Source organism: Microcebus murinus, chromosome 8 (genome assembly GCF_040939455.1).
Source record: "Microcebus murinus isolate Inina chromosome 8, M.murinus_Inina_mat1.0, whole genome shotgun sequence".
NCBI lineage: Eukaryota > Metazoa > Chordata > Mammalia > Primates > Cheirogaleidae > Microcebus > Microcebus murinus.
Genome location: NC_134111.1, coordinates 93,492,593 through 93,511,383, shown reverse-complemented (window position 1 = coordinate 93,511,383; position 18,791 = coordinate 93,492,593). Strand labels below are relative to the sequence as shown.

Below are 18,791 nucleotides of genomic sequence, written 5' to 3'. Positions count from 1 at the left end.
ATTGCTATCAACTGCTCTTTTCTTCTTTTCATTTCTCCGCAGAACCATCCGCGTCTGGCTGAAAAGAGACAGCGGTCAGTACTGGCCCAGCATCTACCACACCATGGCCTGTAAGTAGCCGAGCTGCTCTGTGTGTCCCAGTGTTGTTGATGATTTCCTCATCAAAGTGTCTGGCCCAAAATCGCTGCTAGATTTCAAAATGAGTATCTCAGTTGCCTAATACCTCTGGCAGGCTGCAGTGCACGGCAGGAAAACTTTTCTTTTGCAAAGGAAGTTGGGTCTACTGGCTTAACTGAAGCCAATCTGAGCAAAACTGGGGAAAAAGAAAAAAGGAAAAGGCACGTTTCTCTCTGGTTTTCCTTTGTCTTAATTTGGCTGACTTACGTTAGTAGTAAGTTTGTAGTTAGTAGCAGCTGATAGTAACACTGAAAAAGGACTCCCTACCCTCCATAACTTTGACCAGGCCTTTGCCCAACGTTTTCATAGAGCTCCGGGTCCTACTGAGAGATGTGGTCTAAGGTACAACATGTTCTAAATAGAGAATTTCTCACTCAGGTATGTTCTAAAAACAAATCTGGACGACAAAGCTTCTACACTGAGACTTTAAAACAGCCCTGTGAGGTAGTGGCATAAGGTCACACGTAAATTCTAGCCCTTCCTGCACGTCTGAGCTGTGTTGCCATCCTTCTCTGTCACTTCTTTTCTTCAGTTTTTCTTAAAAAGAAAGCCCTGCAGAGAATGCCTGGGTGTCACCCAAGCCCAGGTGGAGGGTTGAATCTCGCCATCCCAGGATTCAACCTTCTGCCATGCAGAAGCTCCATGGCTGCTAGTTTTCTTGTGCTTTTGTTCCTTAATGAGGGATTTTCCTAAGTTTAGTGTTTCAATGTTTCAGAGGACTCCCTAGGAAAAAGGCTTTGGTATGCGCTTGATGGTTTGTTACTGAAGACCATTATAAAGTTTTCCAAAGAAGAGCTCTTGACGGTTGCTCAGATGCTGTTGACACTGTTCTCAGCTTTGTCATAGGAATTCCAGAGCTTGATCAGTCTGCATGTTTCTTCTAAGCACCGCTCTTGTCGGTTAGCACTTCCTCATTTGTGCATGTATTCCGTTATGTATGCAGCGTTTAGATCCTGTAATAATTTTCACAAAACATTGGTACTTCATTAGGAATTTTTAATTGTTCTCCTTTCTACCAGCAGCTTAGGCAGTCTAGTCAACTTCTCTGTCTTGATAATCATTCAATGAAAATGAATGATTTTTGGAACACCGGTGTAAAGATCACTATTATAAAAGGAACAATAAAACTTTACAATACATAGCACATTGGACGACTACTTAAAAACCTGACCATGATTCACTGTCCCAAGCAGAAGCATCTCCTTGTTACCCATGTCAGCACGTACTGTGAGTGCATGACCTTGGTTTCTCACCCTGAATTCTCACCTTGAAATATGAAGTGACTGATGTCTTGATAAAGGTACCTGTGGAGCCTGTCGGACATTTACTGAGGGAATTTTGAGAGCAGGGCAGAGGTGGGTGGGACACCCTGGGCCTCTGAGCCCACTCTTTACTGCCTGCCACCCCCCAAAAAGAAAGGCTTCTGTTAGGCTGATGACTCCTTACCTTTGCAGTGGCCCAGTGATAGGTAAGATAGCTAGCGGTGGTGTTGGGGAAAGTTGTGCTATCATTGTGGAAAATGTTGTTAATGCTATTGCTGTTATTCCTCCCACCCCGCCCTCCCTCCGTAGTTAATATTTTGCTCATAGCTTAATCCTTGAGTCCTCAGCCTTGGGGTTCGTGCTCATTAGAATAGAGACAGAGACTGAGATGGATTTTGTCATATATTGAGTTCAGTTACTTCTTGGCTTGTATTTTCCCCTGGATACTTAGCACAACTTTGCAATTAATCTCTCTCCTACCAAAACCCTAGGAGCAGAAATGTGTGCTCTCTCTTGCCCACTAGATCTTAGGCAAGTGGCTGTGCATCTCTCTGTCCCCATCCCTCCCTAAGTTGGCTTAACTGTGAAGGATTCCCAGCCTAGCAAGGAGGGACGTGAAAGAACAGCCACAGCTTCTCTGCAGTGGGTGGCCGGCATCTGCTTGTTTGTGTCTACACATTTGCAGCGTGTTGCTTCCAGATGGTGCTGCTTTATTGTCTCCATTTGGACCTTGATCTACTGATCAAGCTGCAAGAACACCCCAAAGAAAAAACAGTGAATGAATTATGAGAAACAACTGCTTGTCTGTTTTAGAATGGCTTTTATTTCAAAGTTAAATTCAGAATATGAGAAGCAAAATACCATGTTGGTTCTAAAAGCTATCTGCAGTGCAGATTACCTAATTTAGGATGTTTTAGTGGTTATCTACCAATTTAAGCTTTTTCCTGTGACCTGACAGATTGGTCAATCAGCCAAACAGTGTATTGCTATATGGAGTCCAATTATGTTCCGTAACATTACCTCACATAGCAAAGGTAACTTTCAGAATTTGTGTCTGCTGTGTGTTTCAGGCTGTTTTTTTGGTAATAGAGTTCTATGAAATCATCCTAAAAGCTATGCAAGGTAGGTGAGATTTTTCTTTGTGAATCAGGAAACTGAGGCCAGAGGGGCTAAGTTGATTGCTCGTGGTTAGGATTCCTATCCATGCCTGTCTATGACTCTAAAACTGTGCTACCCACCACGGTTATGGGGCAGGGCCACAAACTTATTTTGCAAAGGGCCAGACAGGAAATATATGGACTGCGTGGGCCAACAGTCTCTGTGGCAACGACTCCTCTCTGCCATGTAGCATGAGTAGTCATAAACAATACATGCATGCAGCAGAAAACAGTCATAAACAATGCATAAATGAAAGAGCCTGGCTGTGTTCCAAAAAAACATAAAGACTTTATCAACAAAACTTGCAGCAGGCTGGGATTTGGCCCTCTGGTATGATCCAGAGTTTTAAGCATTTGATTTTGTACTGCACTGTTGCCTTTTTAAAAGTTCACTGGTTTGGAAGATAATTTGTGTTTTGCTTGTTTATAAAACTAAGTGAATATCCAACCTCTCCCCTTCTATTTTAAATTTACATTGCTTATCTCAATGGAAACCTTCCTTCTTGGAAGAAATCCAGGACATCATTATATACAAAGCAAACTAGGGAAGCTTTGTTTTTTTTAAGTATGTGAAAATTCTCTCGCCTTATAAAATTATCCAGCACATTGTAGTTTTTACTCAAAAGAGGGATTTTACATTTTTATGTAGTTTGTTGTAGGGTCAAGCATAAAAAAAAATTGAAGCTTAGAACTATTGCATTAGGATTTAATACCAATGCTGCTACCGTGCCTGGCTAGTGCTTTTAATTTTTTGTAGAGATGGGGTCTTGCTATGTTTCCCAGGCTGGTCTGGAACTCCTGGCTATGTTTCCCAGGCTGGTCTGGAACTCCTGGCCTAAGGCAAGTGTTCCACCTGCCTTAGCCTCCCAAAGTGCTGGGATTACAGATACGAGCTACTATGCCTGGCTCTTTTACTTTTTTTTATGAGTAGTTTTATTTCAAAGTAGACTCAAGTTCATTTGTTTTCTTTTGTTTTTTCCTGGCAGAAATTTCCTTGTTGTGATTCTTTCCTTATTAACTAAAGTTCTTTAGGCCAAAGTGAACCCAAACATTTCTTTTTCTAAATTTTCTGTTTTATAAATCATTTTAATTCTGATTTTTAGCAGAGGAAGACAATTCAGAGTTTCTTCTCTCTGAAACTCATTCTCTGGCCCATGATTTCTGGAAGGGCGGGTAGCATGGAAAGGGGTGTGTTTATGAGAAGAGGCAGGTGTTATCCCAGGCACGTAACAATACTGTGGACAAAGAAACCTCTCTACACCCCAGAACTCCAGTTACTAAAAAACTGAGTTGTGTGTGTCATTGCAAAAATGAGCATTGACCATTGAGGAAAAAACTAATCCCAAGGTGGCTTCCCAGCTTGCTGATGTAGGCCATGGAATGGGCAGTCTGGGGCAGGGAGCCCATCTTTGCACACATTCCAGCTACTCTTGGCCTTTGATGGGGAAGGGTGGCAGGGGCAGCGTGATCCCCTGGGTGTTGGGGCATCACATCACCTCGGTCCTCAGCCTCGCCAGGCACAGGTAGGAACTTCAGTCAATGAAAGTTCATGCTGACTCATTTCACCCAAAATTATAGAAATAATTGAGAAGGTTTGTAAAATTAGTATTTTAAACTAAAACAACAGAGAGAACTTAAGTAACATTTTAAATTTACATGCTTTTTTTAACAAAACATTTCTGCCCTTAGCAGCAGAAATGTGCACCTTCTTTTAACTCAATTTTAACCAAAATTGTATGGCTCTTCTTAATAATAATATACTTTGAACAATGACTTAAAATGCTCAGCTTTGCATGTAATGTGGTCTTTGTTTCTCCGGCAGCTCCTTGCTCTGCTATGGCTTACCATCACGACAGCAGGCGGATATTTGTGGGCCAGGATAACGGCGCCGTAATGGTAGGAAGCTTCCAGAATGCATTCACTATATTCTTTACATTGCCCTCCCCAGGATCACTCATGTGGGACAGTTTAAATAAAGCTGACAATGGATGTCTGATTGTTTGGCATAAAAAAATGTTTAGTTCTGTATAGATGTTAGGTCAAACAATGGGTTAATTTAAATTAGTGCTTAATTTTGAACTGTTTCCGTGGAGCTCAGAATGTTGTCGTGATTGATGGCTGGCTGCTCGGGCTAGCCTACAGAGCACAGCCTTTGTCCAGCCTTTGTCCAAGCCCTATCCCTAAACCATGATGGTGGAGAGCCCCTGTCACTCGTGTGTGTGTGTGTGTGTGTGTGTGTGTGTGTGTGTGTGTGTGTGTGTGTGTGTGTGTATGTGAGAGACAGAGAGTAAGAGAGGAGGAGGAGGGAGCAAGGCTAGGGGCTAACCAGCCAGCCAACAACTCATAGTGATTCTCAACCATCTTTGGTGAAGGACCAGATATTTAAATTTCTAATCTATTATAGACTGGTACTTTTATGGATCTAATTGTGTGCATATATTTATTTTTCCCTTAATTGAGATACAATTCACATACCATATTTACCATTTTAAAGTGTATGATTCACTGGTTTTGCAGTATGGTCATAAGATTATATGACCATTACCACTCCATAATTCCAGAACATTTTCATCACCCCCTCACGCACCACCAAGAAACCCCATACACATTAGCAGTCACTCCCCATGCCTCCGTCCCCCAGCCCCTGGCAATCATTAATCTACTCTCTGAATTTATGAATTTGCCTATTCCAGGCATTTAATGTAAATAAAGTTATGCAATATGCATGGCCTTTTAATGTCTTTTTTCACTTAGCATGTTTTCAAGGTTCATGCATGTTGTAACTTGAATTAGTTCATTCCTTTTTATGATGGAATAGTATTTCATTATATAGATACACACACTTTGTTTATTAGTAGATGGACATTCATTAGTTGGTGGACATTTGGCTTGTTTCCATTTTTTGTCTATTATGAATACTGCTATGAACATTCATGTACAAGTTTTTGTGTGAACATATGTTTTCAATTCTCTTGGGTATTATATACCTAGGAGTGGAATTGCTGAGTCATATGGTAACTATATTTAACCTTTGAGGAACCACCAAACTGTTTTCTAATGTGGTAGCACCATTTTACACTCCCACCAGCAATGTATGAGGGTTCCAGTTTCTCTACATCATTGCCCACCCTTGCTACTTTCCACTTGTTTTGTTTTTATTATGGCCATCCTCGTGGGTGTGAAATGGCACCTCATTGTGCTTTTTTTTTTTTTGGAGACAGAGTCTCGCTTTGTTGTCCAGGCTAGAGTGAGTGCCGTGGCGTCAGCCTAGCTCACAGCAACCTCAAACTCCTGGGCTCCAGTGATCCTTCTGCCTCAGCCTCCCGAGTAGCTGGGACTACAGGCATGCGCCACTATGCCCGGCTAATTTTTTATATATATATCAGTTGGCCAATTAATTTCTTTCTATTTATAGTAGAGACGGGGTCTCGCTCTTGCTCAGGCTGGTTTTGAACTCCTGACCTTGAGCAATCCGCCCGCCTCGGCCTCCCAAGAGCTAGGATTACAGGCGTGAGCCACAGCGCCCGGCCTCATTGTGCTTTTGATTTGTGTTTCCCTAATGACTAGTGATGTTGGGCATTTTGCATGTACTTATCAGTCATTTGGGTATGTTCTTTGGAAAAGTATTTAATTCCTTTGCCAGTTTTTAATTAGGTTATTTGCTTTTTTAATTGTTGAGTTGTAAGAGTTTTTTCTATATATTAAATACTAAGCCCTTATCGGATACACAATTAGCAAATATTGGCAAATCCCACTAAAGTTTGATCAAGTCCAGTTTGTTATTTTTGTTACTTTGTGCTTTAGATATATATAAGAAACTATTGCCTAATAATCTAAAGTCATTTATACCTATAAAGATAGCTCTCCTTTTTCTCTTTCTCATGAAAATTTTGTAGGAAGATCATGGTGATGTGCATGCATATATCTAACAAGAAGCCACAAAGTGGCTTCTTCAAATAGTCCTTCAAATATTCTTCAGAAGCTCAGTGGTGGCAGTGTTTGTGTATTATCTCTCTAGGGACCCTTCTTATGACTCTTGGTTCAAGGGGAGACTGTGGTTAAATATAGGATGACACGTAAAGACTCTTACAGCTCCCCAGTGGAGAGGGGCAATGTAAATCCAATTTAGCATTAGCTCACAATTGATCTATTGATCCTCTCCCAGTGCAGATTAATATATACAATGCTGAGACACTTTTGTACTTTGCCAAAACAAGATGGAGAACAAGAAATCCATATTCCTTTGTGTGCTTTTTTTCCCCTCACTCTGGTCAGTCAGCAATTCATAATGTCCATGTCAGTTTAGCATTGATCAAGAGAATTCTTAATTAGTGATTTTTCTGTAAAGTTTTATCTTCTCACTTTTATGCTAAGGCTTATTTTTTTCATTAAAATGTTTAATTTTTTCCAAGTTGTAAAGTATTACAGAGTCTATAGAAAATTTACAAAATACAGGGGTGTAAAGAGAAGATGAAAACCACCTACAATTTGTAAATTTCTCTTTTTTGATGTGTTTTGTATATTAAATATATATAATTTCCCCATTAAATTGCTGAGTTACTCAATGCCTTATTTTTGCTGTAGCTGAGAGCTCTGTTTGTAATGGTATGTGCAGTTTTGATGCATCATCTTGAGGGATTTTTTTTTATAGCCAAGAGAGCAAAATTACCAAAAATTTGCAGTTACTGGGAGAGGGAATACAAAGTGCCCACTTGGAGGAAGAAGTGGACAACAGTGCTGTGCTGGTTAGTGGCACTTTCTTTATTCGATTTGGTCTGCTCCCACAAAGAAGTGATGGCCTGAGGACAGGTCTGGTGAAAGAAGCAATTCATAATCATCCTTAAATAGCAAATATTAAGTCTCAGGTTTTATGATAGCCATCTTTGGATTTTACCTCATTTTAAATGTTATGTCCCTGTTGTTTTTAAAACCAAATCATTGTGTGTGTTTACTTTTAGGAATTTCACATATCTGAAGATTTTAATAAAATGAACTTTATCAAGACCTACCCAGGTAATTATAATACACACACACTCTCTCACACACATATTCATGTCGATACGCACAAAACTAGGGCAGCATCTCTCATGTTGAAAATTAGGTTTTCACATTAACGGTTTAGTTTTGTTACCCCAATTTAGTGAGAGATAATTAGTTCTTTAGAGTTTTATCATCTTTTTCCTGCTCATTAATGCTTAAAATTTTGTATATTGGATATGTGTATCAGATTTAATTTTAACCATTCTTGTATGATAATATTTTTAAAAAGCTTTTTAGTGCTCTAAATTTATTTTGCAAACTGCTTTCCATCGGTATGGTGAGTGTTTATAATCCCATGAGAAGTGGCTGAGAGGGTCTATCATTAAGTCTTCACAACATTAGTACTGTATAAAGATTTTTTTTTTTTTGCCAAAGTATAAAAATTTCTCAGTTTGAAAATTGTTTAAGTTTTATTTAATGTTGACCATTTGCCATCTTTGTGAATGTCTGCTCATGGTTTTGCCCGTATTTCCAGGGAGTTGCGGTGTATCCTGATTAAAGTGTTAAGGGCCTTTTACTACAAAGCTTCTACAGCTTTGTAACATCTGTGGCATACACAGTTTTCTCAGTTTTTACTTAGTCTTGTAAATTTAGTTATTTTAACAACAAAAGCAAGTTCCCCGTGGTAACTTGAAATTGAAACTGCTGATTCAGAGCAATTTGATTAAGTCGTGGGTTCCCAGCAGACCAATTAGCTGACTCCCAGAAACTTCGCCTGAAGACATAACAATTAGCCTCATTTTATTCACCCTATATTTCTAAAATTTTATGTTTCATGCTTGTGGATAAGGGTGAAGATTAGAGGCTGGATGTTTTACGTATATGTTGTTCCACTTAGTGAAACTTTGTCTGATAATAGGATACAGGAAAGAGATTTTTGAGCTTTAATAAAAAGGCCAAATTGCTTTTCCCTAGATACCGTTCCACCTGTTACAAATTAAAACAAGAAAAAAGTGATGCAACGATGACCATACATTTGAACTTGGCATATGTTGGTGGGGGAAACTGTTTTGTGACAAAGAATGACTACGCTTTACAATCTTGCATCGCTGAATAATGTACAAGCATTACAGTGTTAGTGCAACAACAGAAACAACTATGAATTCTCAGCTATCACTTGAAGGTTTATTTTTTAAAATAGTCAAGAATCTGTAAGTCCCTTTTATGAAGTGTGTACCTAGAAGTTTGGAGACCTTTTTTTAAAAAATATGCTTGATCAATGTTTTTGTCAAAAGGCAAATTCCTTACTAAATTATTTTATTTGTTAAGTTTTATATCAAATTATTTAATATTTATGTCTCATGTTATTTTTATCTATATTTTGGTTGTCATTTTGGAGTTAATTATGGGTTATAAGGCAGCATAGTTTTGTAGTGGTGTCCAGACCGTTGTATTTTTCGTTGACTAATAACAATTTTAAAAACATTTGAAGAACTAATATAGGGATTGCCAGATTTTTTATTTTGCCAAGTGAGGGATTTTGAAAAATAAAAATGAAGCAAAATAAGCATGACTGTATTCACCAATTATATAAAAGGACATCTAAAAAAACCAAACAGAAAGGATATAATCTTAGAAATAGGACACTTTTTCCCAAGAAAAAATCCAACATCTTGACCACAAACTAGTGTAAACCTTGTCACTGAGGTTTAGTGGGAAAAGTGTTTGGGGTCAGACAGACCAAGTTAATCTATCACTCAGACTTTGGGCATGCATTTCATGTCGGCTTCTCAGTTTTCTGAAAACAGGCGTAATACACAGCTTGTAAGTGTTTATGTAAATTAAAAATATTAAAGCAGAGAAAGCACTAAGCCCTACATCTGTCACTGAGTCAGGTCTCAGCTAATGGCAGTTGTCATTTGCTGCGAGTTGCTTTCCTCGAATCTAGGATTAATAGGTATCAGGGTACCCTTTACGTTTCAGGAGCCTTCGAGAGTATGTAATTGTTCATTACCTTTTAGCAATGGGCGAATCTGATCTTCACAGAAACTTTTGGGGAGATTCTCTCAGTTCTTCTGAAGCAATCTAGACAGCTGAGAGCAAGGCCAGTGGTTTCTCCATCTGGCCTCTGACTTTGTTCATCAGATTTGGTATTTATTAAACACCTACTGCATGCAAGGTTCTATGCCAGAGAAGTAGAAGGCAGGTCACTGCCCTGGTGTGGCTTACAGTTAAACCTGGAAATATTTCAAAGCAGGTAGTAGACAGAATGCCTCCCTCATTCTCAGCTATTATTTTAGAATAGAGAACTTTACAAATTCTTTGTCTTTATAAATAATAAAAGGTTGCACAGAAACAAAAATTATTCTGGAGACAAAATGATTTTCTTTTTTTTTTTTTTTCCTTTTCTTTCTTTTTTTTTTTTTTTTTGCCTTTGTGAAACGGGATCTTGCCTTGTTGCCCAGGCTGGGCTCCAACTCCTGGGCTCCAGTACATCTTCCACCTCAGTCTCCCAAGTAGCGGGGACTGCAGGTGTGTGCCACCATGCCTGGCTCAAAAACCAAACGTTTGACACTATGTTTTAATTTTAGAAAATTGTAGTTACTCTTATTTGCAGTGCCAGTGTTTTCTAAAGGGTCAAAACACTAAAGTTATAGACAATGAAAAACATTGCTCTGTTAAGGAAAGACTGCTGCTTTAATGTAGAATTTGTTGATAGTTAAGGTTTTTTAGAAGAAAGTAAAAATGTTCTTCTGAGCCTAAATATATATATATATTCTCTGATGTATTATTTGAATCCCTCTTGGGCATTACTCTAATGAACTGCAGCCTCTGGCAGCCTTCTGCGTGGGGGGTAGAGGCAGGGCCTTGGAGAAAGCAGGGCCTGGCGCACTGGGTGGGGCAGACTGTCTGAAAGCTGCTCGCAGAGGGTGGGGTGCATACCTGCCTGGGTAGGACGTGCCTACACGGACATTTCCAGGATATGACTGTGGAGATGTGTTCAGGAGTGTCCAGGCAGAGCTGATTGAGAAGTGGGGCTTCAGGTCTTCCCCACAGACAGCTGTTTCTTGAAGATCACATTTCTCACCTGCCTTTCTGTTCTTGCAGCTCATCAGAACCGAGTGTCTGCAATTATCTTCAGCTTGGCGGCAGAGTGGGTGATCAGCACCGGCCACGACAAGTGTGTCAGCTGGATGTGCACCCGGAGCGGGAACATGCTGGGGAGGCACTTCTTCACTTCCTGGGCTTCGTGTTTGCAGTATCCTTCGGCCGCCCGACCTCTCCTTCCCCGACCTCCTCTTCTCTGTGCATTGTTAATTGAGATCTAAAGACTGAATGAATTCTACATATCTCATCTAATATTCAAGAATTGCCGTATCTGCTTTTCTTTGGTATAAATTGGGCTTATTAAAAATAGTCAAGGAATTGCTGGTGTTTGCTGAGAAGTGCTACAGGTTTTTCATACAAGATTGTGGAAAACCCAAGCCCATACATGCAAATCCCTCCCCTCATTTCTTTGCATTCACATTGAAAGACTTTCTGGTATTAACAAAGAAAGAAAGGGATTGACCTTTTAATAAGTGGTCATTTGCAGAACCTGCAAGAAAATTTACCATGTAATGAGAGCCCATAATCCTTCAAATACTCTCAAAGCTGCCTCAGGATCCCCTCAAATGCTAAAAATTACTGCCTTAAAAACTTCCCACTACTACATGGAGTTTGCTTCATCTCAACTCACCTTGCTGAAGGTGCCCTTCTGGTGCTGTGTACCTTAGCGGCGGCAAGACCAAGGCTGCCAACAACAGGCAGATACCTATGGTAGTTCCTCTCTCAGAGTTGAGTGTCTGACACAGTAAAATCCTTTCTTGAAAGCTTTTATTTAAAATGTTTGCTACATGCCAGGCATGGTGGCTCACGCCTTGTAAATCCTAGCACTCTGGGACGCCGAGGTGGGCGGATGGCTCGACGTCAGGAGTTCGAGACCAGCCTGAGCAAGAGCGAGACCCCCGTCTCTACTAAAAATAGAAACAAATTAACTGGCCAACTAAAAATATATAGAAAAAATTAGCCGGGCATGGTGGCGCATGCCTGTAGTCCCAGCTACTTGGGAGGCTGAGGCAGGAGGATTGCTTGAGCCCAGGAGTTTGAGTTTGCTGTGAACTAGGCTGAAGCCATGGCACTCTAGACAGGGCAACAGAGTGAGACTCTGTCTCAAAATAAATAAATAAATAAATAAATAAATAAATAAATAAATAAATAAATAAATAAATAAATAAAATGTTTGCTATAAATGGATGCACAGCATGTGGCTATGCATGTGATATTTAAAATAGCACCCTATGCTTTAGGATCAAAGGAGGGGAAAATGCTCAGATACATTGTGTGCGAACGAAGTGTTTCTGTGCTAGACCTCTGAATGGATTTACAGAAAATGGCTCAGAATCACATGGTCATGGCCTGGCACGTTGTGCTCTGTGTGATCTGTGTTTTGGGATAGCAGTATTTATCCTATTATGTATAAATTAGTGGTTTTCCACTACTTTCTATGGCCATAAACTGAGAAAGTAATGAGTTGTTACCAATAGTTAATATATTTTTTAAATTTAAATTTACTACTGCCACAAATAACTGCCTTTCAGATTATTAAACTATCCACAGTAACTTAAAGTAAATCATCTAGGCCAAAAGAAAGATAAGTTCATGTACTGAGTTTGCTGTCAGTTTTATCTTAATATTATTTTTGGATATATTTCATAAATAGTCACTCCGTTCCAGTGCTTTCTTGCTGTTTTCATTACTTAGCAACTTTATTCTTTTACACTTTGTTATAACTTGATTCTAACTACTAGTTTTCAAGTCTCTCTGCTCTAGCACCCCCTGTCTTTTGTGTTGCCTGTTCCTAGGGTATTGCTTGGTATAGTAATGGGCACTCAATTCTTATTGGAGGAATAAATGAGTATTAACTTTCCAAGTAACAGCTATTTTATCTTTCTTCCTTCAGTATTTACATATTGCATGATTTTCAATTAGGTTTTTCCTTAAGAGTTTTGGGGTTGTGCTTATTCTCTTTAAAATGAATGTTTCCTGATTTTGAAAACCAACTTTGACTAAAGCTGATCTCTCTTTTATGGCTCTTGAGGTGGATTCCGTTGTATATCCTTGACTATTCTCCTCAGATATGACTTTGATACTCAGTATGCTTTTGTCGGTGATTATTCTGGACAGATCACCCTGCTGAAGCTGGAACAGAACACGTGTTCAGTCATTACAACTCTCAAAGGACATGAAGGTAGGTCGTAATCACCCAGTGGTTTTTCACCAAATTTTGGCATCCAAATTGAGTTCTTAGCTCTGTGGTTTCATGAACAATCAACTCCTCATGGTCTGTCAGGTTTCCATTTGATTGGCCAGATATGAGATTTAGAGTGAAAACTAAGCGAACGTTTCCTATTGTCAAAACCCATTCTAAATTGCTTATGAGGATAATACTTTCTATGTGGTTTACCTTTTTAAATTGAGTTAGTGTTTTCAGAAGACCTTTAAAATTTCTTGTAAGTGGTAAGACCTTGGGAAGAATTCTTGTTTTAAAATGTGCCAGTTTCTAGCACCCTGAGCAAGACCTGATAGATGAATACCATTAGAACAAATGTATGGGCTGGTTCAGCCTCTACTTGGGATACATACCCTGGGTAGGGACTGAGGGAAAAGAATCGCTGGGTGGAATTTCATTATTTCTGTAATGTAGTGAGCTGGCAAAGCTCCGTGGAGAGGCCTTAAAATTCCATGTGTGTGTTGGGTGACTCGCCATGTGCACATGTGTAATAAAGGGGTTTCCTTGAAAACTCAGCTATGTCATGCAGTTTTTACACAGATCGCAGGTCAAACTCTGGTATGAATCACAAGTTACAAGTTTTGAAGCCATCTAGTTTAGATTGAAAAACTGGAGTTTTGCTGAACTTGTTTATGATAGTAGTGTTTTAGGTGTAACCAGTTAAATGTATTCTATGCTTTTGAGGTAATCTATTTAGGTGAAATGGAGTCTGTCAGAGCAGGGACCTTGTAGGGGAGAAGGGAGAAAGGAGAACAGCAAGTTAGAGTAGATTGGGGCAGGAAAGCAGAGGCCTCTGAGGAAAGCACTTTCTGTTCATGACTAATTCTCTCATGATCCCCAAGCCAAGGGCAGAGTGGGTTCTGGTAACTAGTTAGTAGTTTTCACATTGAAAGACCATGTTAGCTGCGCTGCGACCTCTCGCAGAAGTATGCGGGGCTCAGGGTCACACACAGCCCGAATTCATGTAGCACTGACCCCTGAAGCCGGTTTTGCAGAATACCCTTTTTTACTTTTGTTTTTGGAAAGTTTATGTGCAAAACTGGTTTCTGTTGTTTGCTTTTCAATGTGGCTTGATTAATTTTCTATGTCTACCAAAAGTATTATTGGCTTGTGTGACTAGTTCAGTTTTATTAAGTTTATTAATAATTTTTCTCTAGGCAAATAGCAGTCAATGAATAATGAAGGAATCTATTGAAAGCAATCTGTAGAAATAAAGATTTCCCCAAGGGTATCGAATATGACTAAGTTAGCCAGTGTAGGATGTGAAATGGAAGGTTTCGATTTTTTACCTAAATTCTTTTGCATAATTGTGTAGTATACCTACAGACTTCTATTATTTATTTTTTTCCAGGCACTTAATTTAGTTTTCTTAAACACAGTCATCTTTGGGTAAAATGTCTGCAGGGTCCCAGAGATCTGGAACAATCTACATTTGTACCTTGTATAAGATGACCACAGTAAAAGGTCACTGGCTTTTCTCATTCAATATTAGTAGCAAATTTTTTTTCTTCAAAAACCTTTTTTGAACTAATATTTCATGTGAAGCTACTTTATAAAATTTTTTATAAAAAATTTCCGGCCGGGCGTGGTGGCTCACGCCTGTAATCCTAGCTCTCTGGGAGGCCGAGGCGGGCGGATTGCTCAAGGTCAGGAGTTCAAAACCAGCCTGAGCAAGAGCGAGACCCCGTCTCTACTATAAATAGAAATAAATTAATTGGCCAACTGATATGTATATAAAAAATTAGCCGGGCATGGTGGCGCATGCCTGTAGTCCCAGCTACTCGGGAGGCTGAGGCAGAAGGATCGCTCGAGCCCAGGAGTGTGAGGTTGCTGTGAGCTAGGCTGACGCCACGGCACTCACTCTAGCCTGGACAACAAAGTGAGACTCTGTCTCAAGAAAAAAACAAAAACAAAAACAAACAAAAAAAAAAATTTCCACATTTTTAAAATGTGGAACAAGGAGAATCATCTTTGAAAATTTTTGTATTTAAAGTAGTTTGCCCAGCTGAAAATTCTAATGTTACAACTTTGGGTGATGGAATGGCTGTGTCTTCTCTGTGACTCATGGTAATGTGGTTGGATGATGCATTGTACACAATGAAGATGCATTTTTACTTGAAGGCTTAACTGGTCCTAGTTAGATCGTCAGCTGTCAAATGTGTATGTCCTCATGCAGTTATATTTTACCTTTGCCTTCCTCCCCTCTGCCCACCCCCCTTTCTCTCCCAAACCCCTAGGTAGTGTCGCCTGCCTCTGGTGGGACCCTATTCAACGGTTACTCTTCTCAGGAGCATCTGACAACAGCATCATCATGTGGGACATCGGAGGAAGGAAAGGCCGGACGCTCCTACTTCAGGGCCATCAGTGCGTCACTGCCTGTGGGGTGGGGACAGGATCTGGGTTTGCTGGGAGCCCTGGGGACAGCGTTAGTATTCTGATACCACTTTTTCCAAACCCCAGCTTTTAAAATGGCAATTTGATAGGGCTCAGTCTGCTTTTAGCTGCTTTCTGTCAGTCCTGAGTGTCTGGTGTTCCGTAGCAAAAGAAAATAGTACAGGGTTTTCTTCCTTCTCAATCCAGAGAGCTCTTGCCACTTTTCTCTCCCAAGGAGTCACCCTGTCAAAATATCTCCTCAGGGCAGGTGTGGGTTAGAGACTGCAGGTGAGGATTTTGACCACCGAAATTCACCTGTAGTGCATTATTAATCTCTCCTTGAGATGGTTACTCTTCCCTTTTTATTATTCCCTTATTTTGTTTTTTTTATTCTAAAGTGTATTTCATTAAGAAGTAGTGTCTGGTTTGACAGTTATATTCTCCTAACCAATGGCCTTGTAATATGTAGGCTCTTCTAGTCTTAAAAGGAAGAGGAACATCTCCTTTTCCCCCTTTCCCCTTCCACTTTGTTGTTGGTTAGGCTGTAGCTATTTACTGTAATTACAATCAAGTGGAAAATTAGCCAAGGGAAGGTCCTGTATAAAAATAGATAGGCCAAGTCTGGGTGTAGTGGGTGGCTCACACCTGTAATCCCAGTGCTTTGGGAGGCTGAGGCAGGAGATTGAGACCAGCCTGAGCAGCATAGCAAGACCCTGTCTCTACAAAAAATAGAAAAATTAGCCAGGTGTGGTGGCACGCACCTTTAGTCCCAGTTACACGGGAGGCTGAGGCAGGAGGGTTGCATGAGCCCTGGAGTTTGAGGTTGCTGTGAGCCATGACCCCACTGAACTCTAGCCTGAGTGGCAGAGTGAGACTCTGTCTCAGACAAAAAAAAAAAAAAGGCCAAGAGATTGTTTCCTTGGGCATCCAGGGGGGTAAGCTGACGAGCATGCAGTAGGGGACAGATTTCTTCACCTTATCTGTGTGTGTGCACCTGTGTGCACACGTGAATATGCTACTACTGATCTCCATGGTTTTTGACTACCTGTTCATGTGAATTGTATTCCAGTAAAAGACATGATTCCTTTGTTTTTTGTTTCTGAACAAGTAGATAAATCGTGTGCCTCTGAAAGGGAATCATGGTGATTGGTCCAGAAAACCATAGTTCTCCATCTCAAACTTGCAATTCTTTTTTTTTTTTTTTGGGGGGGGGGTCACCGTGGCATCTCATTCATGATAACCTGCAAGATAACCTGCAATTCCTGAGGGCTGACTTGGAAGTATGATAGTGGCGTTTATTTTATAGAAAGTATGATTCTGTATTGTGAGTCATAAAATGCCAAGTGGTGTTCACTCTAAAATCCATGTTACCGTACCAAATAGTGATGAAATCACCTGCTAATTTGAATGAGGGGAGAGATTTGAGGCCAGATGAAGAGAGTTTCTGTGTTTTTCTGCATGGAGACAAGTGACCGTTGTCGTGTGCCGTTTGCAGCGACAGGGTGCAGTCGCTGTGTTACCTCCAGCTCACGCGCCAGCTCGTCTCCTGCTCCTCGGATGGCGGAATCGCAGTGTGGAACATGGACGTCAGCAGGGAAGAGGTAAGAGGCAAGAGCAGGGCGGGGGCGACCAGCAGAGATCCCCGGAACCCCGCTTCTCGGTCTTGCCCCCTGTCATCTGTGAACGCCAGCCAGAAGGCAGCCCCGGCGTCTCACTCTTCCTCGGATGGGTTATTGTCTGGCAAGGTCCTGCATGTCACTTGCCACTGCATCCTCTACCCACTTGAGGGTTTCTATCAGTGACAAGCAATATATATACGCAACCGGCCAGTTTAGGCCAGCTCTCAGCCTTGAGAAATACACTGGGAGAACACTCTAAGTCAGCCTTCTGCCACATCCAGGGATCTGGACTGCGTGGACCCCCTCCGAAACATTGTTGTGGTCTCGTAGCATTCCTGTACACAAAGGAAACCCTGCAAGATGTGTCAGTAACTACCCTGAGGGATGTAGCTAGGTGCTTATCATCTTTTTCTTGGAAAATATATTTGTTTCTTTTCTTTTGCTTCCCATTAAGTCCATGTTGCCATAGTGTTCTTTTCGGGTGACCTGATTTCTAAATTGGTTGGGCCACTAACTAGTTGTGAGACCTTGTGTGGGTAAGTGCCTTGATTTCTCAGAGTGTCAGTTCCTTCATCCATAAAGCGAAATCATCGAACGAAATGACTTCTAAGTCTTCTAAAGAACTCTTTTGGTTTTTTACATGGACACTTTAATTGTCTAAACACTTCTCTCTTTTTAAAAAAATATTTCAAATAGTGTTACAGTGAATATTCTTGCCTTTGTCATTGTGTGATTGTTCAGTTATTTATTTCAGACAAATTTATGAAAACAGACAATCTGGGTCCAGGGATATATACATTCTTAAGGATTTTTATAGATGTTGTCAGATGATTTCTGGACAAGGTTCCCATACTCATTTCAGCTTGCACTGTCTTCCCTCAGCGACGTCTACAACCTATGAAATCAGCAAAAGAGTTGATTCCAGAGAAGATTTAAGAGCATGAGGAGTGTTAATGATTCACAGTTTAGCTTTAGGAATATTTGTTGAGCATTTACAGGTTCATCACACAGTGTGGAAACTTAGGCAAATATGCATAATAATGGCTTGTGATATTACGTTGTAACATTGCCATGTTGAGTGACATCACGCAATCTTGTGCTGTCCTGTACAGCAACGTACATTTCCATATGCTGTGCGCCATTGCAACAGACGTGATGCATCAATGCCGAGTTCTCACCAACTCCTGCACGTGTGTCTGCTTGGTGTTGTCTCCCACTCTTTGTGAGTCTGGGTCTCACTGAATAAACCCTCATTTTTAGCAGACCCCCAGAAGAAATCATCAATCTGTTAAAAACAATAGTGACATTACTCATTTCCTGATTTGATGGCTACAATGTTCTATACACAAAGATTCTTGCCCACAAGAAGCTTATAATCTTAAATTGTCCATAATGCGGACATGTACCGATTGCTAGGATTTTATTTTTTATTTTATTTTATTTTTTTTTAAGGATAAAGACTCATCTCAATAGGATTTTAAATAACCTTTGAAAGACAAACCAAAGAGAGGAAATTTTGATTACGTGTCTACTGGTTAATTTTTCTTTTTGAATTGCTCAGAAATCTTTTGGTAAGACTTAGAGTAACTCATTATTAAACATAGATAAGACTGGCTCATTATTATAGAATGTATAGTACTTTCTTTACAAAAATTTATCAGAACTATGTTTTCTGTTTATCAGCTACTAGTTACACGCACCAAGAACAAACAGCTCGTGCACTGTTCTGTTTCCTGGGCTCTCGGCCCATCGTTTCCCAGTCTTATACTCTGAGAGAGCAGAACACTCAGGGACAGGGTGTGTTCCCGGATAATGAAAAGAGGGAGACTGCCGGGGCCCAGCGCTGCCGGTGGCTCTCCCAGAGGTTTCGCAACTCGAATTTCAACCTGCT

The 18,791-nt window shown here is 40.4% G+C and overlaps 1 protein-coding gene across 1 annotated transcript in view; it reads left to right on the top strand.

Annotated features, from left to right (window-relative positions):
- Positions 1–18,791, top strand: part of WDFY1 (WD repeat and FYVE domain containing 1) — a 53,270-nt gene that overhangs the window by 23,463 nt on the left and 11,016 nt on the right. The window contains exons 2-8 of the mRNA XM_076005979.1: positions 43–110; positions 4,419–4,492; positions 7,555–7,609; positions 10,685–10,835; positions 12,754–12,870; positions 15,150–15,272; positions 16,777–16,882. Of these exons, the coding sequence (XP_075862094.1) occupies positions 43–110; positions 4,419–4,492; positions 7,555–7,609; positions 10,685–10,835; positions 12,754–12,870; positions 15,150–15,272; positions 16,777–16,882 (694 nt within the window). The remainder of the gene's footprint in view (positions 1–42; positions 111–4,418; positions 4,493–7,554; positions 7,610–10,684; positions 10,836–12,753; positions 12,871–15,149; positions 15,273–16,776; positions 16,883–18,791) is intronic.